General features: G+C 43.2%; 2 protein-coding genes across 3 annotated transcripts in view; one reads left to right on the forward strand and one right to left on the reverse strand.

Annotated features, from left to right (window-relative positions):
* The window catches only part of adcy3a (adenylate cyclase 3a), a 79832-nt gene that overhangs the window by 39453 nt on the left and 14439 nt on the right, over nt 1-25940 (reverse strand). For both annotated transcript variants that reach the window (XM_079504116.1, XM_079504115.1), the window contains one exon: nt 4294-4387. The gene's annotated coding sequence lies outside the window, so the exon portion shown is untranslated. The remainder of the gene's footprint in view (nt 1-4293; nt 4388-25940) is intronic.
* preb (prolactin regulatory element binding) lies at nt 5276-14501 on the forward strand. The gene is made up of 10 exons (XM_079504121.1): nt 5276-5466; nt 7429-7616; nt 7758-7956; nt 8665-8912; nt 9088-9168; nt 9271-9398; nt 10557-10730; nt 12596-12668; nt 12792-12951; nt 13077-14501. Exons 2-10 carry the CDS (start codon nt 7482-7484, stop codon nt 13169-13171), a joined length of 1293 nt encoding a protein of 430 aa, XP_079360247.1. The 5' UTR covers nt 5276-5466; nt 7429-7481; the 3' UTR covers nt 13172-14501.

Consider the following 25940-nt stretch of genomic DNA (forward strand, 5'->3'; position numbering starts at 1 on the left):
CTTGTTTAATCTGTATCCTGTGTGAGTTCTGTCTCCTGATTGGATAAAATTGGTCTCCCGACCTGAAAATGCATTTTCCTTTTAATCAAGACTCGAGCTGGAGGGATGGGGAGAGCCCTAGCTGTTACTGAACACACTCTCTAGTCTAGTCTATACCAATGAGTACTCTCAGAATATAAAGCAATGTGACACTTATTTTTCAAAAGAAAAATCACTTACCCAACCTTCAATGAAGGAATGGTGAGCTGTATCTAAATATAATCTACACATTTAGTGTTGTTAGGATGGTAGTTTTGTCTGAGACCAACTATACTTTCAATGACACTGCCAGTAGGCCTCTATTGATTGTTCCACTGAAGCCTTCATTGAACCTCTGATCAATACACAGACCGCTCTGACCTTTTAACAGGAACAATTCATCAACATCTGCCTGCAGATCCACTGTTCTAATTAAACAATCATAACCTCTCTCATCTCGCCCTGCCTGTCTGTCTGTCTGTCTGTCTGTCTGTCTGTCTGTCTGTCTGTCTGTCTGTCTGTCTGTCTGTCTGTCTGTCTGTCTGTCTGTCTGTCTGTCTGCCTGCCTGCCTGCCTGCCTGCCTGCCTGCCTGCCTGTCTGTCTGTCTGCCTGCCTGCCTGTCTCTCTCTCTCTCTCTCTCTCTCTCTCTCTCTCTCTCTCTCTCTCTCTCTCTCTCTCTCTCTCTCTCTCTCTCTCTTTGCAGGCAGGTTGGAATTCAAACCATTAAAAAGAACGCACGCACGCACGCACGCACGCACGCACGCACGCACGCACGCACGCACGCACGCACGCACACACGCACACACACACACGCTTAATGGTTCATTAGCTTATGCTGGGTTAAGGGACTAGTCAATACGGTGTACAACATGTCATCTTTAGCCTGGAGTATAATGTGATTTAACTTATGTCTCTGAACTATTGTAGCCCATAGGCATACCTGGGGCAGGTGGATAATAGCAACAGTAATTAATTTAATCCTATATTTCTAGTGCTACTGTCAAGAGACAGATTGTCCCAGAGAACAGCCAACTCAATAATTAATAGAAGTTTCCACATTAGCAATGGCCAGTTGGTTCCATCCATGGTTAGTTGGATTTGTGCTCAATGAAGCACAAATCTCTGCCAGGCCGGGTGGCCAACCCATGCTATAGGATTAGGATAGCATTACAATTTTAAATTTAATTTAGCAGTCGCTCCTTAATCCTAGCACAGTTGACGCATTGCGTCAACCGTGCTAGGCACAGGTGTATGAGTTTTGATATTTGTGTTTTACATTAGGTGCTGTACTGTTGGAGCGTAAAGCTGTCTGCCTATATTAGCAGTATTGTCTGACTAAGAGAGCGCAAAGATCTACAGAGTGGCAGAATAAATGCAGTCGTTTGTTGGGTAGCAGATATTATATTATTACTTGTAATAATAATTATGTCAGACATGACTACCATGTATCATGTATCCCTATGACGCCCTAATTTGGTGAACTATGGTAAAAAAAACATAATGTTTCTGCAACTATGACATTTGTCACATTTGTGGAACCCCCTATGGATCGAAGTGAAATCGCTTTTGGCTGTGTTAAGGGATTCAAGGTATTCATGCTTGTTTTAAAAGCTGAGTTGAACAACTTTGATATGTCAGCCCTGGCAACGCCAGCAGCATTTCCTTTTACCACTGCCAGGCACTGTAATAAATTATGTCCAGTCCAGGAAAAGCATGTGCATATCTGCCAGGTGTAAACAAACAGGTTACTATACTAATACTACTCATGGTGGTATGAAAGGTCGTGTCAACATTCACTTGAGGAAAAGTGGTGTTTGATTGAAATGTGTAAAAATGTGATTCATTGTTAGTTATTTCATTGTTAGTTAGTTTGACTGCCATGGTGATAAGGGAACATTCAGACGTTGAGCGGTAGATGACCACATCATGGGTCTCTGGTACCATTTGACTTGCTGGCTTTCATGGTGTATTTTGTTAAACCTTTGTATGTTAGTAACATCAGTAGGCCTACTCAACCTGTAAACATGTAAGGCACAGTTGAGTGCGCCTCTCTGGTGCACAATGTGAGGGTGCGGAGAGCTCCTGTGTATTCCGAGAACCTCCGGCCATGTATGATTCTGCAAGCCCATTTCTGAACTCTCTCCAGACTTTTAGTCTCAAGTGATGAGACTGGGACTGCATATTCCAGCACTAGCCTGTTTAGATCAAAACCAATATTCAGGGTCTTGGACCCCAATTTTTTTCAGGCAACATATAATCCACCTGGTTGTCCCATTTCAAGTCAGCTTGAAAGGTGACCCCCAGAACCGTTACTGTGTCACACACTTATAGTATGTTTTGGTCAATGGAGAGCGTTGGCAGGGCCAGTTTCTGTCTCATGCCAGTGACATGGACAACTTTGCATTTTCTTGGATTTAGTTTCATTTTGTGCTCGTTTGTGCCAGATGTCCAGACCATTCAGGATCTGTTGGAGGGTGCAGGGTACCTTGGGCTTCCATGACTGGGCTATAGTCATATCATCCACATATTTCCAGTCGTGTGTTCCATCCTGGAACCGAAGTGTTCCACAACCGATGCCTCCGGCGAATATGCCAGATCTTTTGGCCAAATAAAATCTCTAATAATGAACTGTATAAACAAACAGGGAGCCAGAGCATCACCAAGGAGATTACACATTGACGCCTGAGATGGCTAGGACATGTGCTAAGAATGAAGCAGGACCACATCACAAAGGTGGCCTTAAGATGGACACCACCAGGAAAGAGAAAACCTGGGAGGCCCAAAACCACCTGGCGCAGAACTGTGACGCAGGAGCTGGAACAGATGAACCTGTCCTGGGGAGAGGCGCAACATGCTGCCAGGGATCGGATGAAATTAAATTGAAGCCTTATGTCCCATAGGGGATGAAGAAGTAAGTAAGTAAGTAAGTAAGTTCCATCCTGGAGGGCGCTGTTAATCAGTGCTAGGAAGATTATAGGCCCTAATACGTTCCTCTGTGCGACTACACATGTGGGATATTCCCAATCATTGCAACTGAAACAAGCATCAAAACTGGAACAGGCCTCACCACACTATGATGGATTAAAAAGGGGAAAACAATTGCTTTAAAATCCTCAGTGAATAAAATAACCATATTTAATTTCTCTCTCTCTCTGCTCTCTGACCCTTACGCTGTCCCTAGCGCTGATGAATGGCGCATATCAGACTGAATATCAAATATTGATTTACACATTGTGGAACGAACCTGCAAACCTTATCATAATGAGACTGCATTTGAAAGCTTACCCGAATCATCTCAAGCCATGGATGCACACCTCTAGTGTTTTTTAAGTTAAAATTAGTCAAATATATAATTGAGATATTAAAGTAAGTAATTTCAGTGCAGTTCCGAGCACTCAAAAAAAGGTGGGGGAGAGGAACATGTTTCGACCGGTTACAGTCTTCATCAGGCGAGAACGGCAATGCCATTGTTTGTTGTGTTATTTTTATACTTTATTTGTACAGATCTACAAGAGGGCCAACGTTTGTAATCCTCTCTTAGAGAGTTAGAGCTAAGATGTTTAAATGATGATGCTGTTTCTATCAATAGCCTACAGTATGTCGTAAATTTGTGTTTCCTGGGCATTGATGTTGACCTTGCCACACCTTAACATTTGCTGAATTGATGCCACTGGCGCACAGCCCATCATTCATACATATGGGATAAATATTATTTTGTTCCCAAGTTTGACATCTGTTTTCCTCTACATGCACTCTCCATTCATGGGCACATGTACACGCACACGCACACGCACACACACACACACACACACACACACACACACACACACACACACACACACACACACACACACACACACACACACACACACACACACAGAGAAACAAAGGAACATATTGTAGGCTATGGCATCCTTCACAAAGAGTGACGACACTTGGTTTTTATCAAACAATGAATCATTATTAATCCTCACACATTTTATTGAATTGGAATTAGTTAACCCTAAACATGGCCAGGCGAACATGATCTATAAAATACCCCCAAAAATGCCTGCATGTGTTGAATTATTTAATTTTCAATGTATGGATGGATATATCCAGTCTAACATAAGTCCATAAACAATGAATAAGATGATGATGATGCGTGTGTGTGTGTGTGTGTGCGTGCGTGCGTGCGTGCGTGTGTGCAAGTGTGTTGGAGAGGGTTAATAGATTAAGCTCAGATAAAGTAATGCACCAGTTCAGTACAGCATTTACATATTCCACTCCCTTACCTGTAGACTAGTGCTGTTCCACAATTAGTATAGGCAGATAGCCAATGGAGGGCACTAGGGCATCACCCCTCAAATCCCAGCCAGCATCCTACATCTATTAAAAACGACATTGAAATATAACATTGATTGATTGATTGATTGATTGATTGATTGATTGATTGATTGATTGATTGATTGATTGATTGATTGGAAATTGTGTTAACAGTTTGTAGAATGTGTACATTTAAACGAAAGTAGCAAAGTACAGTCTATTTTATTAACCATATGAACTACAGCCTTTCTATTCTGCCCTACAGTCTCATAGGCAAACATTCAGTGAAAATAACAGATCTACAATAGCTGATGTTAGCTTAGAAGACTTTTCTAGGACCATGATTGCAGAGATGTTGGTGGCATAGCAGTAAAATGAATTAATTTGTGATCAGTGGAGCTCCATCCCTGTGGTCTTGTGGTGTGCCTCCTGTGTGTCTTGTACTGAAGTAGTTTGACACGTTTGACAGGTACATGATTGATGTGTACGTGTCTCAGTCTAGTCTTTCTAAATTGCTGTAGTCTGTAGTGTAGGCTGCTCTGTCCTCTACCTACCCTGGCCTGAGCGGCTGGATATCCCACATGAGTAGGACTTCATTAGGTGAGTTCCTAAACATTATTTTGTCTTTTTAATGTCTGTTGTCTAGTGGGAAAAAGTGAAGGTAAAGGTAAATTTGCTTTCAAACCTAGCCTTGATTTTCTCATTTGAATTGAATTGATTTGAGATTGAGATCTAATCTGATTATTACGAGTTCTGGGGGGGGGGGTGATTGTGATTGTGATTGTCCTGTTTATAATCAGATCATCTAATCCGGTGGGCTTTACAAACGAAACAGACAACTATCTTGTCCACCACAGAAACCAACACGTCGCAGTGCGGGGGGTGGCCAATGGGGGGGGGGGGGGTCCTTCTGACGTCATTACGTAGAGCACGCTGCTGACGTGTAGTTAGGTTAGGGAAGTGGCTTTAGTTTGGGATTTTAGCAACACAGCTGCAGTGCTAGCTCTTTAGCAGCTTCAATCCCCGTTCTTCTTCTCGCCCAAATCCTGCTATTGACAGCTCACAATATGGGACTATCTGCGTTATTACACAGCTGATCAAATACCATCTGAAGAGAAACCCCCGGCGGCACCAGTGCACAGGTATAGAGGCATATCCACTCCACTGACGTTATTATACTTTATAATGCATCCGACAACAGTTAAACCGGTTGTACAGTAAGTAGACTAGGGGGATTTATACTTGGTTTCGAGGCGGTGTCGCGCGCTGAAAATAGCCCGATCTACAAGCTCACAAGGCGTCGCAGCGCGACGCCTTGTGAGCTTGTAGATCGGGCTATTTTCAGTGCGCGACACCGGCGCGCTGCTAAGTACACACCAGGCATATTAGCTAATGTTGCTGTGTCAAGTTAAGCCAGGATTGAAGCCTTCACTGTAGGCTATCTTGTCTTAAGTTATGTTTAACGTTGTTCTTTTTTTTTTTAAATGTACGTTCACCTTTGGTCATGATTATGTCACGATTATATGTTAACATTTATGAACGAAATTGGTGACTGTGTTCATGGTTGTGGCTGTCGTAGGGTAGTAGTAGTAGTAGTAGGGTCGTCATCGCTACAAGCTAAAAGCCAGCTGGCTTCATAGTGACATAAGGCCACCACATCACCGGGGGGGGGGGGGGGGGGGGCATGGGTCAGCTTCATAGTGACATAAGGCCACCACATCACCGGGGGGGACATGGGTCAATTGCTTTGAGAAGAAGAAGAACTCACTGTCCTCCTGCTTGCCTTAAACTGTCATCCTTTGGAAGCTGTGGAGGGATTATGTTATGATTTAGTAGAACGTTAGGAATGACCCCGGTAAGGTGTATAAAACGAAAGACCTTTATGTATTTTTGACTTCTTCTATGTTGATTATACTATAGTGATTTTGTGTGGTGCTTGGATAGGGGGTAGGAGGAAGGAAGTGGGGGAGGGGTGGAGGGGGTGAACATTGAGAATATCTAAGCTACATGTAATGATATGTGAAAATAATAATAAAAACAAAGTGAGTCAGTGTAGTGGCACTGGTTACTGGCTCAGTGGCCTTGTGGTTAGGACGTCCCAAAATGAGACCCAATGCCTCCCTGCTTGGCACTCAAGGCATGGATAGGGTAAGTCCTAGCCCGTCTCCGGACCCCCCGGGTTGAGCTCCTTTGGACCTACCACGTAGGGTCCGGTCTCACCGGCGTCAAGCGACATGGGATGCCATCTGATTTCCCCTGACTTAGCCCTGTGCTGCGGTGTGGGTGTCACGCTGACATATTCCAAACGAAGCATATGCACGCTATAGGAGACAACGAACCATCTGACCCCCCCCGCGAACGGCTCAGAAGCCGTTAAGTATTTTTAATGTTTGTACGACCGTTTTGCCAGCTCTGAAATTCTCTCTTGTTGACATCCCATTGTACCGCCTCTCGGCATCTCGGTTGGCTAGCAGCGCCTCCCTACGCGCCTCGTAGGCGCAGCTAGCCAACCGAGATGTCAACAAGGAGGGACCGAAGAGAGAATTTCAGAGCTGGCAAAACGGTCGTACAAACATTAAAAATACTTAACGGCTTCTGAGCCGTTCGCGGGGGGGGTCAGATGGTTCGTTGTCTCCTATAGCGTTCATATGCTTCGTTTGGAATATGTCAGCGTGACACCCACACCGCAGCACAGGGCTAAGTCAGGGGAAATCAGATGGCATCCCATGTCGCTTGAATCCGGTGAGAAGGAACCCTACATAAAGTCATCAAAATGTCAGAAACTTTAACGTAGGGTTCCGAAAGGAGCTAGGTAAGTCCCTGCGACATACTATAGCGCCATGTCCAGCGGTGTTACTTGTATGTACATCACATCATGGCTGGGGGATGTACTTGTACAGGTATATCAAGCCGCCTCATCTCATGCTACATAAAAGAGAGATTAGGCTCTTGAGTCCTGACCCATGGGCCACATATCCTCAGTAACGCTTTGTTCCCAAGGCTACTTACTGGCTAGTTACTCTTATTGTCCTGTCACAACTTAAGCCCCCAGTGTAACTCCTTACACTTTGTGCTGGTTCCAACTAATGCACTGCTCTCCACAGGTGTTGGATTGACGTTTTATGAAGAAGCCTGCGTGACAACAACCCAAACAACAATGGGGAGACGGAAGGTGCCAGATCTCTACAGAGCCCCGTTCCCCCTGTATACCATCAAGGTGGACCCTAAAACGGGGATGGTAATCACGGCAGGAGGAGGGGGAGCTTCCAAAACGGGCATTAAGAATGCGGTGGTAAGCGCCAACACACTCACACATTTAGATTAAAAGTGTTGGGGTGATCAGCTAATGTTTTTTTTTTGGTATCTGACCAGGAGAAGGTTGTAAGGTGGGCTCCACACAGTCTTAATTCCTGTATGTTTCTGTATATTCCAGCACTTCTTAAGTTTACAGTTGGTCGCAGAGCACCAGTACAGTGCGACCCTGCTCCACGCTCACGACACGCAGACACGCGCCACTATGAACTTGGCTATCGGCGACGGTGTCATCGCCGCAGGCCAGGACGGCAGCTGCAGCCTGATGCGCTTTAAGCAATGTCAGCAAAAAGAGAGCCGCAAAGGAGCCGCGAAAGACGGTAAGGACTACGGAGGGAAGAGCCTTGAAACCATTGCAGCAATGTTCTTACTTAACCCATTCTGACCTGAGATCAGATTCTAAAAATGTCTTCTACATCCTGACAGTTTTCTGAAAAAGCTATGTTTCTATGTCAGTCGTTCTTCGATTTTTCAAAAATAGCAGACCTACAAGCTCGTAGCGCGCCACCGAGTGGCGCGCTACGAGCTTGTAGATCTGCTATTTCTCAATAGCTAAAGCATAACATAATGCTAACACCAAAAGGGGTTCCCGCCCAAAATGGTTTAAAAAACAAGACATAATGACAGTCATATTTGTTTGTCCCCCCCCCCCATATTATTATTATTTTTGTACGTGTATGTTTCTGTGTCACAACCTCATGGCCGCTGTTTGCGTTCGTTTTCCGACGTTCTGTTGTCGCTTTGAGCTGCGGTCATAGGCTGCGGTCTTAGAGCATAGGTCGAGTGCATCATGGTCGAGTGGCCGCGGTGCACTAATATTGACTTCCGCGGTGCGGAGCAGGGCTTAGGAGGCAGCCAATCATGACTAGGCCACTACTACGTGATTGGCTACACGAGTGGTGCAGACTACCATTGGCTTAGGGGGCAGTCAATCATGACTTAGATCGCTAATAAAAATGGGCCTGTTGTATGTCAGGTCTCACCTGACAAAAACCCCTCTTATATAACTACCTGTGTTGTTCCCACAGCTGGTAACAGTGAGCAGCAAGGTAATGCCAGGCGGCGAGCTGGGAAAGGGGGCAAGGGAGGACAAGACGGAGCCGCTGGAGACCCATCCGAGATGAAGGACGACACCGCCCAGATCTCTGTGGAGGACTTTGGTGAAGTGCAGTCAGACATCAATCCTCTGGATCCACTGCAGAAAGTTGTCAGGTTCAGCGCTGACTTAAGCCTTCTTCTGACCGGTGGCACAGATGGTCATGTCCGAGTTTGGGAGGTAAATGATTCACCTAACTTTAAAAGAATACACCTTTATGTTTTGATATGATTTATGTTTTGTAAAAAAATAAAATAATAATAAATACTAGTAAAATTGTAATAATAAAGAAATAGACCAGCTATGACACAGCTATTACATGATTATCTTAATTCTTATGGCCTTACTTCTCCAGTTCCCATCTCTGAAGAAGAAGTTTGATTTCAAAGCTCATGAAGGGGAAGTTGAAGACTTGGATATCGGTCCAGGGAACGAGGTGACACAAAGAAAAGATCTTCTTAGTCTTAGATATTCTATTCTAACTACTTTTATTGGCTCATTACTAAACGGGAATGATTTGTGCTCTGCTCCTACATAGCATCTTGTGACTGTTGGTCGGGACTTTGTCTGCAGTACATGGAGTGGTGACCAACTGGCCATGAGTCTTTGTTGGCATGAGAACATGCCCCAGATTGCTGACAAGGCCTATCGCTACATGGCTTGCAGGTAAAGTTGTCATTATGCCTACGGTTGGGATGCTGGATCCTTTGGGAGTTCATGATTCCGGTTCCTTCCCTCTAAAGTATTCGTTAACAGTTCCCTTTAACCCATTTTGGGGCGGGAACCCCTTTTGGGGGTTAGCATCATGTTATGCTTTAGCTATTGAAAAATAGCAGATCTACAAGCTCATAGCGCGCCACCGAGTGGCGCGCTACGAGCTTGTAGGTCTGCTATTTTTGAAAAATCGAAGAACCACTGACATAGAAACATAGCTTTTTCAGAAAACTGTCAGGATGTAGAAGACATTTTTAGAATCTGATCTCAGGTCAAAATGGGTTAAGTTGGGGGTTCCAAATGTGCACCCTCTGTGTTATGATGGGAATTAAGAGTAAAACGTTTAACTGGTATTGTAATTGCATAGCAGCAGCAGATGTGAAGTCCGATGAAACCGGTTCTGGAAACGGTTCCTCAATGTTGGATCCGGTTCCTCCAGTTTTCAGGTTGTCCGCCCGTCCCAACCACATGTCCATGTTGACTCTTAAGATTAATTTATTATAAATACAGTAGATGATCATGGACACTGTGGCCTCATGTATGTCCCAACCTCATGAATGTGATATCTCAGAAACGCCTTGAGGGAATTTCATGAGATTTGGCACAAACATCCACTTGGACTCATGGATGAAGTGATTAGAAGTTGCTGGTCAAAGGTTAAGGTCACTGTAGTATCGCGATTCAGACTGTTGCCTCCCGCAATTTTCAAATGCATCTGTCATACAGTCTGAACTTGAAGCAACGGAATCTAAATGAACAAGCGATAAAGCGGATGTGAAGCCTCCTCCCCACTTCCATTTCATATTTACGCGCAAATGTATCAAATATATAAATCAAAATTATTGAAGCATAATAGATTGCTGCTGAGCAGAAATGGAAATAAAAAAGGCGTCCTGCCTCGGATTTCGGGAGGTGTAGTTCCAGACTATACTGTACTGTTGTATTTGGAAAATGTGTAGTAGTTCACTGTGACCTCACAAAAACCTCTTCATTGATTATATGCTATGAATCTGGTCAGACACGCATATGGCAACTGGTTGGCGGATAGATTTTTTTTGTCATGTTATAAAACGGAGTATATGTAATGCATTTAATTTATGTTTGATTCAGGTTCGGCAAGGTAGAAGACCAAAAAGATGCCCTGAGGCTTTATACCGTCCAGATCCCCCACAAACGAGAGAGAAAACCACCTCCTTGCTACATCACCAAGTGGGACGGGAAGAGCTTTCTGCCCATGCTGACGGCACAGTGTGGCAATGAGGTTATCTCCACTCTAGCTGTCGGGTAAGAAGAGCTGAAATGTTGAACCTAAAGACCAATTATTTGTGTACAAACAACTGGTCGCACGGGTGACTGTTTCATGTAATCAATTCTCGACAGATCTCCCAAACTGTAGTTTTGGGGAACACTGGTTTCAGTTCATTCAACCTCCTCTTGTGTTGGCTGGTGAGGCGTACCCTAGGGAGACATTTATACTTCATTGGGCAACAGTTGCGCGCAGAGAACAGCTGATATACTGAACAAGCTCATATCACGTCGCGGATGCAACTGTTGTGAGCTTAGAGGTCTGCTATTCTCGAGCGTGGTCTGCGTGCTTGACACCTTCGAGGGACGGAGCATAAATTATACTTGATGGGCTGCAGCTGTGGGTGCACAAACGGGCTCTGCCTCTGCTGCCATGATAATGAGCGTTCCTCCCGTTTTTAATGTAGTCGTATGTGCTTTTGAGGACAACTGCTTTGAATTGCTATTATTGTTCACACACAACAGAAAGCAAGGATTATATTTCAAGGGTGAGAGATCACAATAAAAATCATTCTTCCTCCACACTGGGAGAAAAACAGCATCTGAAAGTTTAATGGTGCATTTTTTACACGTGAGTGCAGTTAGAAATTTTCCATTGCATCTTATGAGAGGTGGGGTTCATGTGGTGCTGGTGCTTATCAGTGTGTCGTCTGATAAGGAGTCTATGTATAAGGTTTTGTACGGACTTTGGGCGCATTCTGAGACATTGAAGTGAAACACAGTAAAAAAAAAAAAAAAAGACACATTTAATCCATTAAGACCTGTGGCCAATTCTAGTGGTTTTCTGAACAACTTATGTTGCTATATCATAGTATGTTAAGGAACCCCCAAATTACGTTATTATTGCCCGCAAAATCCCGCATCATCCCGCAATTAACCAGATAAAGAGCTTATATACACTTTAGCAAGATATGAATATGTCTGAGAAGAACGTAATTTCCCTTACTGCTGACAACGCACAGTCCGTGGAATCTAACTCTCTGTAATAAAGCCCAAGAGACATCTTCAGGCATGCTCCCAAACCAAATCGCGTGCATGAGCACACCCCCGCAGGCACGAGCGCGGCCGCACCTGTCAATCATTAGTAATCAAAGTGATTCTGTGAGATTGTGCGTTTCACCATACTAAGTTGTTTTCCATCTCAATGGAAATATCTCAATGGAAATATTTCTGGTTTAGCGGGACTAAACAATAAAATTGCGGGATGGTGCAGGACTAAATGGGACTTAATTTGTTGTAGCGGGCGGGAGCGGCGGACAGGCGGTCACTGCGGGCGGTCAAAGAATGAAATCATCGCGGGAGCGGTCAGAAATCCAACGGGCGGGAATGGGATTAAGAAAACACTCCCGTGCAGGGCTCTATTTCCAGGGACCCCCAAAAGCAAAGATTAAAAATGTTCACTTTAAAAAAAGGATTAAAAGTTATTCAAAAATAGCAGATCTTCATGGCGTGCTATAAGCTTATATATCTTTTTGTATATATATTTTTTTATCAGCAAAATTATGCTTACCTGGTTTTAATGGGTTAAAACACAGGGGGTGCCTGCTGGCCAAGTGGTCCAGGCACATGCCACATATAGGCTTTGGCATTGCGTGTTCGAGTCCCGTTCATGACGAGCTTTGCTGCATGTCTCTCCCCTTCTTTCTCTCCCTCTTTCCTGTCTATCTTCACTTGATACTATCAATAAAGGCAGAAAAGCCAAAAACAAATCTTTAGAAAAAACTGAATACAGGTACTGCATCCTGAGTTGTATTGTTATCCCCTATTGTGTTAATATTGTGGAATGGTACATTCACAAATAAGACGATGACAATGCATAAATGTGTCAATCTCCTCTTCCATAGTGACTCGGGGACGTTCATTGGTCTCGGAACTGTGACGGGATCAGTAGCTATCTACATTGCTTTCTCGCTACAGGTAGGAAACATGCATGCACATCACCCTGCAAACCCACAGCTGCTCTTTATAAATTATAAGTATATAATGGTAATGGGGTAAGTGAACAAACCCCGAACCTCTGCGTCCTTTTTGTCACTGTAGAAGTTATACTACGTGCGGGAGTCCCATGGAATCGTTGTGACAGATCTGGCCTTTTTGCCTGAAACTCTGAATGGCAGACGCTTAAAAGGGAACAACGAGGCAGCCATGTTGAGTGTCGCGGTGGACAGCAGGTGCCAGATGCATACTGTACGCAACAGAAGTAAGTGATGCCGAGATCCCCCCCCCCCCCCAAAAAAAGTAACAAAAAAACGCTTTTTCTAAGATGACAACCCTAACCCAATTTTTGTTGTTGTTCTTCTCCTGTTGCCACCTCCACCTGGGCAGGTTCCTTCCCTATATGGCTGGTGCTGATTTTCTGTGGCCTCATGGTGGTGGGAGCAATTCTCCTCCTGCAACAGCTTTTCCCAGGTTTCATTTAAAACATTCAGACATTGTCATCACGTGTTATAAGATGGCCTGGATTGATCTCAAGACAACTTGCCACAATCGACATCAGCAAAGTAGAATCCGGCCACAAACTCCATTTACCTACATGCCTGGCCCAGCCCACTGTGGGACCAACTCCCACCCTGCTCCTGATGCAACCATGTGAAGCCCCTCCTCACGCATCATCATTGACTCTAACTTGCTTTTATCCCTCCTCTCCTGAACATGTTCACCCTTGGCTTGTACTCAGGACTGCTCTTTTCATCTAAAATTGACTCAAAACGCACCATGAGACGGTGTTTTTTATTTGCTCTCATCATATCAAAACGTGATCTTCAATCAGTCTTAATGTCTATTATACTGTTGTTTTCTCCTTTTGGTAACTGGAGTATTGAAGGGCTCAGGTTCAGATAACTAATTCACAAAGGGTGGGACCTTTTTATTGAAATATTTAAGAAATATTGTAAGTACATAAATATGCTTTAAAATGATTGGCATGCAATGTGTCAGATTTATTTCCATGCATACACACTCGTGATTGCTAGTGGTAATCCCTTACATTTGAACTGTTAATTTCCATTTTGTCCACTAGTGGGCAATATAGACCATACTTCTGGTAGTACTCTGAGGGCTTACACTACCTGTGAAGATACTTTACAAAGCTATACATGTATACTAATATTGAATGTGCCTATCATTGCAAAAACCAGTCAGTTATTGGCACATATTTCTGCATACAAACAGCTATTCAATGTGTTAATTGCGATGACTTTGCTTATTTGAATGTACCATGCCAGTATTCAGGGTTATGTTCATTCAAATGTCTTCATACAAGATAATTATGACTGCTGAAGATTGATAATTCATGTGATTATGTGACATGTTTTAACAGTTTGGGGAAATACAATGTGTGGGTACTCTGATCGCAGAAAAGAGGTCAATGTCAATTGAATGATGTGGATAGTGCAGTCATTTTAATATAAACTATAGAGTAATTTCTGCTCATTCTACTTTTAGTTGTATTTGAACATTGATGAATATTATGGCTACTATGCAGTTGTGACATTTTTACAGAGCATTTTAAATGATGGCCATTTTTAATGTGACCAACCAAGAGCTAGATTAAATTCAGATATGTAAATAAGTAACACGATTTAAAAGTAAGATTCCATAGAAATATTTGACAGTGTGACGCAGGTCACTTGTGCTGCATCAAACCAGCCCCTTCTTTGTAACTGTTCAAATGCAAATCTGTCCGGGGTGAAATAAAAAGCCATGCCAAGGTTAATTGAGGTGGTACTGGCCGCTATCTTTTGTTATGGTTATCTTGGTAGACTTTAAAACTGAAATGCATTGGTTACACCTTGCCAACCTTTTAGTTTTCCTGAGAGAGGGAAACTTCCCCCGTGTGAAGTGAGGGGAGCTCTTATCATTGTGCATCATCAGGACAACATGACATGTAACATGTCGATTTGCTCAGACACATGGCGTAAAATTCTCCATTCATTGTCAATGGGAATTGAATGTTTGTGTAAGACGAATATCTACACTAATAGCTGAATATAGGAGGAAAAAATAAACTGGAATCTAAAAGACTTGCAGAATCATTAACGTTTTGTTTCGATGCTTGGAAGCAGACCTACTGTATGAACAATCTTGGTCTGTGTATAAAGAAAAGGTAGCATTTGATTAACCCATTTAGACCATCTGTGTCACATTAGCTTTAACCATTATTTTAAACTAGCTGTTGAAAAATAGAAGATCTACAAGCTCATAGCGTGGCACAGTGCCGTGCTATGAGCTTGTAGATCTGCTATTTTAAAAAAAATCGTGAAAAGGTGTGCACATCTTTGAACATGTACTCTTTCACAATATTTGCTTCTGTGGGGGTCCCTGGAACAACAAATCATCTGATGGGGGTCGGCGGCTAAATACAAAATTGTTTGGAACCTTGTCATGACATAGTTTTAGAACCCCTGACATAGAAGAATAGGTTTTTCAGCAAACTGTCATGATTTAGAAGACATTTGTAGAATCTGTTGTCAGGTCTTAATGGATTAAGCATTACTGTATCTTCTGCTTTTCCAAGCCTGAATGAATGAAAAACCACTAATCAGAAACAGTAGTTCATCTGGGTTTGTCTCAACCAATTAAACATTTTATTGTAATCTCCTTTGTTGAGCTTTAAGGGTCTTTAACTGAGGAGCAATGCGGCCCTTTCTCTTTCTTAACATTCCTTTTATGCCCGCTTTCAAATAATGTCAGCAGTCCAGACGTCTGGCTCTCTGGGCACCCAAGTACCAGCTCCACTCCACAGCTCTCAGCTCCATCACTCAGAGCCTGGCATTATTGCAGAGCTGGTGAGGTTGCCAGGATACGCAAGCGCCGTGTCCAGTAACGGAACAGTGCTCGAGGCATAAATGGCACACTAAAGATTAGTGTGAGGGACAGAGAATTGACGACTAGAAGAGGCTACAAACCGGATTGTTGATTGCACCACTTTCGAGATGCTTTTATCCAAGAGGAGTCTTTGCCAGTTGTTTTGTGTGGCCTCCATTGCAGGCACGTTGGCCGCGATGTATTACTTTGGCTCAGGCACTGCCTAGAATGGTGCTTTGGCCCTGCACACATTGGATAGCAGGCCTTTTTTTGATTGCAGCCTGCTTGCCAATAATTCTTTCTTTGAAAAACCTTTGATCTATGCTGGATTATAGTCAAGAAGTGAGCTTTGTGCCCTTGATTCATTTCTGCTACCCACTGCAGCTTCAGCATTTGATCTTGGTGATAAGAAGAACCACAGGTATTATGATGCATGTACAGCACACACACACGTGCAGTGAAACCCTTTTAGCTGCTTTTCCCAACAGGTGGCACCATACGTATGGTAAATGTCTGACTGCGAGTAGTACTGCAGTGGTGGAAGTCCCCATATTGTTGGTTTAACCTACATTTTGTTGGGTTGAAGAACAATCTCCCCACACATCCATGCCTCAGCAGATGGGTTATGAGGGCATGCATTGCAGAAACTGGGGCCTATGGACGACGTAAGCAGGGTTCCATTAACCACTACTTAACACTTACATGATATCATTCTTTGTATGACTAATTATAAAACATTTAAACAAATAGGTGCATGACCCATTGTAAGCTTATAGCTTTATTACTTGTGCGAGCAGAGAACAAGTACTGTAGCTTGCTGCGTATGCCGGTGGCATTGTATTGGCTCCGTATGTTGGTGGTGTCGCTCGGCCAATCAGGGATTGGCTGATGACGTAAATGTTTATGTAGAGAAATGGTGGTTCCTGATTGGCCGAGGGACAACACCGACATATGTGGATGACGTAACAAATTTGAGTTTCACACACACACACACACACACACACACACACACACACACACACACACATATATGAAACTTAAAATATTTATAACCCATTGTAGTGTAACAGTCAGAGATAAGTTGCACGCTCTGCTCGCGCACAAGTAGGCCTACTTGTGTGCAAAGCACAAGTTGGTAGCTCGACAGAGTGCATTTCTAGTTTTCGCTATTTATTTTGTATTATTTGTGGAAAGGCTGGCAGACGGCACATCAAGGCTCCACAAAGTAGACCAAGTACATTTTTCGGTATTAGTTTTATTTACTTCCAAACAATTAACAAACGGTGCAAGCCGGCTACAATACAAAAATAAATATTGGCCAAAAACGTTCCAAAAATAGTTAACGAAATTTACACTTGATGGCTAAACTCAACAAACCACGACTTAAAGAAACTGAAACACAAGCCCTTTCCATCCATGGACCCACTGTCATCTCTTCCCTGGTGTTGTCATCTGCAAGCCCAACTGAACTCTCCTCACCTGCAGCATGTCTGGCTTGGGACAAACCATATCACATGATCAGTAAGTGGGAATCAATTAACTCAAACCCATGGCTAACTAAGGACTATTATTATTAATAATTATTATTAGTTATTTTTACACATTTACTATTAATCATAACGGACTTAACTAACTTCAACTGATGCATTTATAGAGTATAATATAAATAAGACTTAACATAATACCATAATGAACAAACATCCCTCCTCTACAGTGCTTGGCCCATTCCAATCAACAGGAAGAGGAAAGACAGGTGACCACCAAACAATTTATATTCAGTGTCAATAAACATTTAAAACGGTTTCCATCATTGTTAAATTACTAATAGTAAGTAAGTACATTTTTTGCAAATTTATATGAAACCTGCTGCAACACATATGACTCAGCTGATGGTGTGTGTGCAAGGTCCTTGATTGTGTGTGTATAGGGCACGGACTGACCGTGACATTATCATAAATAAAAATCACACCCGTGTGAACTGAGTGGTGTAAGGTCTTATATAGACTGATCAGCTGTGGTCTGACGTAATGTCTGACGTAATGAAATCACACCCGTGTGAACTGGGTGACCATAGCAACCATGCTCATTTTTTGGTACAGACAGACCGACAAACAGACAGACAGAACTAACAAAGCCAGTTGTAGGAGTGGTTTACACCACTCAAAAAATGGGGATGCCAGTGTTTAACATATAATAAGTTGATAACAATATAATACTATCAAACATAAATATCAAATAATATATCAAACAGTCGACATTGCCCAAAAGGAAGCGCATGTGTTCAGTCTGACCAGAAGCAGGGATAAAACATCCCCATCGATCATAAAAATGATATTCCCCAGAGAGGGGAATATCAAAAGTAGAGGCATCCCCCCCAGCAAGTCCAACCATGGATGTATACAGTAAGTGTCCGGTGCCAAACCCTAATGGCTCTTTCACAGCCGAGTCCTCGAAACACTGACAGCCGGGTCAAACCAGTGTTTATTTGTATGTGTGAGAGAGAGAGAGAGAGAGGGGGGGGGGGGATCAGTCACCGTGCTGTAAATGCTGAGAGGCATCCCAGAGACAACATGACGTAAAAAAGGTCAGCAGCCATGTTTACGCAGACCCACCCCCACCTCTGAAACGTCATTCTTCTCACCATATTGCAAACCAGAATTCAGACGTTTTCCAAACACACCCCCACCAGCCTCCACCCTGCCCGTGCATCAGCACAGAGGGCAGGAAACCCAACACCCACCTCTCACCTACATCGCAGCCCAGCAGGAAATGAAGTCCCCAGACAGGCCAGTGTCTCAGACTCCACGAGAGAGGAACAAACACCGGCCCTTTCTCCTCTTAACATTGCACATATCCCAAGGGCCCACTGGCTCAGACCAGTGAAATGGTTTCAATTTGTCTCTGGAATAGACTGGTGGCACGGGGCGAAAACATGGCTAGACAGGGAGGGGAAGAACTAGCTGTCCCTCTTCAGCGTGGTGACTAATCTTAGCGACATGGTTATCTGCTCAATCACAGCTGTTTTTCAGCGTACCTCTAGTGTGTGGTAATACTGGAAACAGGAGCAGCTCCTCCGCGTCTTATTGGCCGTTACTGGACGCTGGGTCACTCTAACTGCGTTTTCCCCTGGATGTGGTGGGGTGGAAATCCTGTTTCACGAGGCAACCTGAAGTCCCAGTTCTTCGTTTAAATCAGTTCTAGAGATGTGTGTAGGGGCTCGGGGGTATACGACAGTGGTGGTGACCGATGGGAAGTGATGGTGCAGCCAAAGGAATGATATGATATAGTAGCTTACTTTATTGTCAGTTCACACTGAAATTTGTCTTGGGACCCGGCAGCAGAACACATACTGTACACACACACTTGACAGTACAAAGAACAAAACAATATCACATACAAAGACATGAAGACAAGAGCAATGTCCACCGCTTAGATTACCCCTGGCTACAACTCCTGATTCAGCCACAAAGTTGACTGGTGGATAAAGGACCTTTAATCTGACCTTATTGTATGCTGGGACACCATATCTCCTTCCTGAAGGTAGCAACCTATATTCTCCGACCATACAACACATGGCTAGTGTTTGAGGTGATATTCCTTGCTAACCCTAGGATGCTGTTGTCATACGTGGATGTACTGTATAGTCTCTGAAGTGGTTGTCCAACAATCTTTGAACAAATTTAAATATTCAGTTGTTGCAGCAGTTGTGACTTTAGGGCTGCAGACAAACATCCATACCAGGTGGTACGACAGTACTGAAGAACACTCATAATAACAGAAGTGAAGAACAAAAGAAGAATCCGTCTACTGCACCGAAGGATCTTAGACGGCGAAGGAAATAGATTCTTTGCTTTGTTTTCTTACACGCTACACAAGCTGATCTTTCCATGACAACAGATGGTCTATTACTACTCCTAGGTATTTGTACGAACATACCTGAGTTCAAAATCAAAAGGCCTTTGCATAATCAGGCGAGACAGGTAGGCAGGTGCACAGATAGAGACCATTTAAAGCCATATACCGTATACTTTGCTGACCCGGGTCAGCAAGGGTTCTATACATGGTCCCCTCCCTTCTTTTTCCCCCATACACAAAATCCCTTTGTCAAATATAGCTGATCAACAAGCTCACAACACATCATGTTGCAAGTTGCAACGTGTTGTGAACGTCTGCTATCTTTGCAGAATGTTCAGCTATTATGACATGCCCAGAATAGGGATGCTCAGGGTTCATGTACAACTGGTGAAGTGAGTTGGCCTGGGGTTGCATGGCATTTTGCAGATTTACAACGTTTTTACTATTACAAGATGTTGCGATGCTTTTCTGTTGCGATGAAACACTGTCCAAAGGGTACCAGGTCAGGTCGCCCCAATTCCATCTCGCCCCAGATTTATTCCGCCGACCTCACGCCGACAGCTCGGTGCGGCGGTTCTTGTATTCTTTATTTTGTTTTATTTGTTTTACTAGTGCCACAAAAAACAGGCACAAACATTCCTTTGTCCCTGTCTCTATTTGCACACTAAATGCTGCTGTGGGTAGATCTAGGAGATAACTTATGATAAGCACTTTTACGTACTTCACCTTCATACTTTTTTACTTACTTTATTTGTCTCGTGCCTAATGCCTATGCACTCGCACTTTTATGACTATCGCATAGCACTTTAACGCCTGCACTTTATTGGTTATGTGCACTTTTGTACTTTGGTATGATCTGCTATGTGAACTGTTTGTTTATGTGTACTGTCTCATTGTTTAATGTACGTCTATGCTGCAACCCAATTTGCCCTTCGGGGACACTAAATAAACTTGAACCTTGAACCTTGAAGGTTAGAAATAAGTTTAGGGTTAGGTATAGTTTTACTGGGGTTAAGTTTAGGAATAGGGTTAGGTTTAGGCATCGTTTTACTGAGGTTGAGGTTAGGAATAAGGTTAGGTTTAACCGTTTAAGCATAATTTACTTAGATTACTTTAGGAATACCAGGCCGCGCTGTTCCGCCGGCTGTACGCCCGGGGCGAGTTGGTAAAGGGGCGAGCAGTCTCTGTTCCGCCGGCTGTACGCCCGGGGCGAGTTGGTAAAGGGGCGAGCAGTCTCGTATTCGTCCAAAGGTTATGCAGTAGAGCTGGTCACCGATGGGAGTCTGATGACATAAAGCGTTCAGAGAGACAGTTTTTATGTGTCTACACCAGTGTTGATTTGGTCGACTACCTTTTTTTCATAGATGAAAGCAAAATAAAAACTAAGCTATGATGACTAAAACTAAGAATAAATATATTGACAATTTCGTCAACAAATTAAAACTAGGCTAACATGTTAGGGAGGGACTAGTGGAGAAGAGATCCAGTAGAACTAAAAGACAAGTCATTTTATGTTTGAAAATAATTTCCACATGCAACCAAGTGTAAAATCTTCCATTGCAACGCCCTCAAGGCCCGCCAAAATACATTTTTGTTGACAAAATCAACTGTAGATCTAGATCTAGTAAATAAACATGATATTTAGTCGACTAAAACTAGACTCAAACTAAAACATTTCAGATGACATCTCAGTTTATTAATATTTAAAAAAATATTTTGAAATAGTGAAAATGGCACACAATGCCTTGCGATGAAGTTACAACTTTTTTACAAATTTACAACCCCCCCTCCCCCCCCAAAAAAAAAAACCCCAACAAAAACATATACATTTGAAATTTTGAGATTCATGTTTTCTGCCCGAAACAGAGATATCACAGTGGTATCAAGAACTGTGTAATATCAAGAACTGTGTAAGCTAGCCTTCCACAGACTCTTATCTAGTGGAATAACTGCTCCAATGACTGTCTTTATGAATTAAAAGGATCCATCTGTCTTCCTCGCCCTATATCCCACCACCTGGGGTCAAGGAAGAATGCAGCTGCCCATTTGGATATAGTTATGCTATCAAGAGCAGCTAGCAGAACCTTTGAATGGTTTTCAAAGGTGTGATAAAACGTGTATGTTTCCACTATAAATGCAGGCTTCTCCCATTGCCTCTGCACCTTGTGCTAAAGATCAAGCTTTTCAAATTAGACAGTGAAAAAGAAAAAACGCAAAAAACCCACACATTTTCTCAGATGAAAAAAAGTTTCCTGGGGTCAAAAGCATATAAAACGCCTATTAAATGTACTTCAGTTAAGCAAGCACCGAGAGGGTAATGTGAAACAGACGCAGCAATGTTACAGTACCTGGCGATGCCCTTCCAGTAAGGCAAACAACTGAAGTACTGCTACAGTACAATGTCCCACCCCACCCACCCCACCCCACCCCACCCCACTCCACCCCACTCCACTCCTCCCCACCCCACCCCACCCCACTCCACCCCACTCCACTCCTCCCCACCCCACCCCACTCCACCCCACCACCACGTCCCACTCAGGATCAGTGCTGCCAGATTTTGTGAGAGAAACAAGCAACCAGTGCTCTACGGGAAAAAAACAAGCCCAAAAGAAACGACTAATGGGCACCATGGTCGGTCACACACACACACACACACACACACACACACACACACACACACACACACACACACACACACACACACACACACACACACACACACACACACACACACACACACACACACACACACACACACACACACACACACACACACACACACACACACACACACACACACACACACACACACACACACACACACACACACACACACACGTTACTGATACGCCTATAACATACCATACTCGCGCACACACACTCACAGCTCCACAACCTGCTGTCTGATGATGGGTGACAGTCAGAGTCAGAGAGGATTTGAGAGTATCAGGGTTGGGTGATAAACCCACATACACAGGGGGTCCCCAGTTTATATGGCATAAAATCAGTTTAGCCACTTTAACCCTGGCCTATATGTACATCAGCGATAGACAATCTGCAAGCTCACAACGTGTCCGGTCCCTGGCACAACATATTTTCAGATGGCGGTCAGTGGACAAATACAACTGGTTTAAACGTTGTTAGCAAGGACGCCCAAATAAGCAACTACACCTTAGAAACAGGCCCAAATAAGCAAATACACCTTAGAAACAGGCCAAAATAAAATAAAATAAAAGTGCTGTTTTACATTTCTGACTAATGAAGTATTCAATAAATCAAAAGTGAGACATATAGGATTAAAAAGGTAGTCCTTGCCACAGGTAGAGAGTATACTGTATTTAGTAATTTAATTTTCTGGCTTACTGACGCTTAGGCCTATATAAGCAATAGAATTCCATCAGTTTATAATGAGAATGTACAAAATGACAAACCATCACAGTTAAATTATTAAAGAGATTTTACAGCGTGTATATCCATCAGCTCCCTTATATATATATACGTTACATATACCGGTGATGTCTTCAAAGCTTGTTGAAGGGCTGCATGCAGTGAAACAAAGTAACCTTTGTGTATCAAATGATTGTTCATAAGTCTGTTTATGAGTCACCTTGACATGGCTTCTCTTTCTCAGAACAGGACCTGTATTCACAAAGCTGGCCTGCGTGCGACCATATAAATGTCACAATGGTCAAGAAAGCGAACCTGAGCCAAGATCAGCACGCCTACACACGAAGAACGCATTGGTGACCTGTCACCACTGTGTACCGCACAGCCGCGTGAATGCCACTGATGGATAGTAACTAAGTACATGTACTCAAGTACTTTACTTAAGTAAAATGTTGTGGTACTTTTACTTTAGGCTACTGAAGTATTTCCATTTTTTTTTTAAAATACATTTACTTTTACTCAACTACATCTCAGAGTCAAAAAACTACAATTAAGTAGTTAAGTAACAAGTAGTCACTAGTAGTTTTAATTTTAGGATTATTATTATTATTATTACAAAACATACATTTACACTATTTAAACTTTGGCTATTTGAAAATAGCCAATCTGTGTCGCGATGTGACGCATTGTGAGCTTGTAGATCTGCTGTTTTCAAAAGATTCGTATACATTTGAAAGCTTATGAAATGGGACATTCTGAATAATGAGCACTTTTACTTTTGGTACTTTAAGTGCATTTTGATACCAACACTTTTGTACTTTAACATTTTCCACCGCTGGTAAATGTAACGCACAGCATTTCAAAGCAGCGTATCGTATGACTACTACAGCCAAACACGGTACTGTTGCCAAACGACTCTGTGCACAGTAAAATCCTCAGTGTTCATTTAACTCAGAAAGTGTACAAATCATCGCTGTCGTGGTCCGAAACCTCTTTGTGTTTTATTCGTAAATGAATGCCTAACTTGATCATACTACAGCTCCACACAAAAGCATCAAAAGTGGCAGATCAGATCTACAAGCTCGAAACGAACGGTTTTGGACATATGAGGTTTCCAACCCGACAAGAGACGAAATGTAACCAAATGTGACTAAATTTTACTGAGGGACTGCCATTGGATTTTTTTGAATTTTCGTTTTTGTCATGTCATATGAAAGCAGGGAATCATAGCTTCAAATTGACATATTGGTTGTTCAGTTTGACCCACCAGTTTTGGAAATATGGTTTATAGAGTAATGTCTTGCAGAAAACAGCGAGTTGAGAAAACAGGTTTGAAAGGTTCACTTCTGTGGACTCTAACATTACACCTAGCTACATGTTTGGACACTTATTTCAGACATGCTCTAGTATGTGAAGAGTCTGCCTGTGCTATTAACTCATTTTGAAAATAAATAATGTTTTTCTCCTCTGGTGAAAAGCTGGAATTTGCGCGATGGCAGTCTCTCAGTCAAATCTGGTCACAAATGGACCCATAATGACACTATGAGTTACAGAGTCCATACAGCTGCCTCTGACTCAAACCTCCTGTCTGTTCTGTTCTTCTGTGGGCTTTGAGGGGGGGGGGGGGGAGGGGACTCCTCGTTAAAGTACATTTTCTTTCTTAGATATAAAAGTTTTTACAGCAGTGATATATGACCCACTCTTTAATGTCTTTTTTCACCCATTATTAGGAACCAACAAAGAGTGAGGAACCACTTTGAAGACAAAATGTGGTGCATATATATACAGTACCTTGAGCGTGAGACTCAAGTGGTCCGCTGTTCTTTCTGTGCCACGCTAGGTGGCAGCAGAGCGTAGGTAAACCCTGCCAGGGGGATTTCGCTATTTTTTTGGTCATGTTCATTTCCTGTTTCCCAGCCTGGAGACCACCGTTGTAACGATCGGCTGTCGTTAGCGTTAGCTCACGCTCTTTACCTTTCGCCAGAAACGTTAACATGTCGGGAGCGATGCGGTACAAAATCACAAATGACATCCGAACCTAGGATGGATGCCGATCACCAAGGACAGCGCTCGTATTTTCCGAGTTATGAGGCTTTGAAAATCCCTACTTTGACTGGAGGTAAGGGGCGGCCGTGTGCAAAGACCCTGGTGCTGGGGGTGACGGAGGCGTTGCCTAGCAACCGGGCCAATGTTAAAAGCTGATTTTCGTCTCAACCGCTTCATATATTATATGGTGTAAAGGGGGGGGGGGGGGGAGGGGTGTTACGTAGCTGGCATATAACGTCCCATAGGCGGGGGGTACAGATATTCATGTAGTTGGCAAAAAAATTGTTAATACGGTGTATGGCAGTGTTTGTGCCTATAGGCCTACAATACATCGCCTGGCGTTTGGCTTTCTTCTCACATGCTTTTTTGTTAAGTGAACGTTAGCAAGATTTCAGAGTTTTCCAGCAACTTAAATGTCTATGTGTGGTGTAAAGAGACAGCGCTGTGTATATGCTGATTGTGATCACTGGAGTGAGTTGTGATTGTATGTGTGTGTGTGTGTGTGTGTGTGTGTGTGTGTGTGTGTGTGTGTGTAGGGGGGGGGGGGGGGGGGGGGCAGCCAGAGTGGCACCAGGTACAGTTCTTTATGGGAGATGGAACACATTAGAGATTATTATTGCTTCAGCATGTTTTCAGCCCACGCTTTATTCCCCTCCCACTGACTCCTATCACAACCAGTTTGCATTGGGACGCTTGGAGGTTAACATTGAATTCCACAGATAAAACGAACATTTGTTTTCATCTGCACTCAACCCTGTCTCTGTATGCAAGTGTGTGTGTGTGTGTGTGTGTGTGTGTGTGTGTGTGTGTGTGTGTGTGTGTGCTGTCAGTCCTGTACTATGAGTGTAGTGTATGTGGCTCCGTCATGCGCATGGCAACAGACAAACACAAAAAAAATACCACTAATGAGATTGTTGGTGGTCGAGCTGGCATATATTAAGATCCACGTGGAGTTTAATCCCGCGGTGGTTGAGACCCTTGCGAGGCATGGCAGGAATATAAACATACATACGTACGTGCATATATTACATTATAAAAAGGTTTGTTTTTCACCCAACCAAAACAAGGCTGCTGCGGTGATGCGAGAAAACAACC

This window comes from Electrona antarctica (assembly GCF_951216825.1).
Source record: "Electrona antarctica genome assembly, chromosome: 6".
In the NCBI taxonomy this organism is placed as follows: Eukaryota; Metazoa; Chordata; class Actinopteri; order Myctophiformes; family Myctophidae; genus Electrona; species Electrona antarctica.

Bases quoted from the DNA above. Each gene is read 5' to 3' on its own strand.
- preb (XM_079504121.1), top strand. From the start codon at position 7,482: ATGGGGAGACGGAAGGTGCCAGATCTCTACAGAGCCCCGTTCCCCCTG. The intron at 8,913-9,087 runs GTAAATGATTCA...TTACTTCTCCAG, and splicing joins GTCATGTCCGAGTTTGGGAG to TTCCCATCTCTGAAGAAGAA. The intron at 12,669-12,791 runs GTAGGAAACATG...TTGTCACTGTAG, and splicing joins ACATTGCTTTCTCGCTACAG to AAGTTATACTACGTGCGGGA.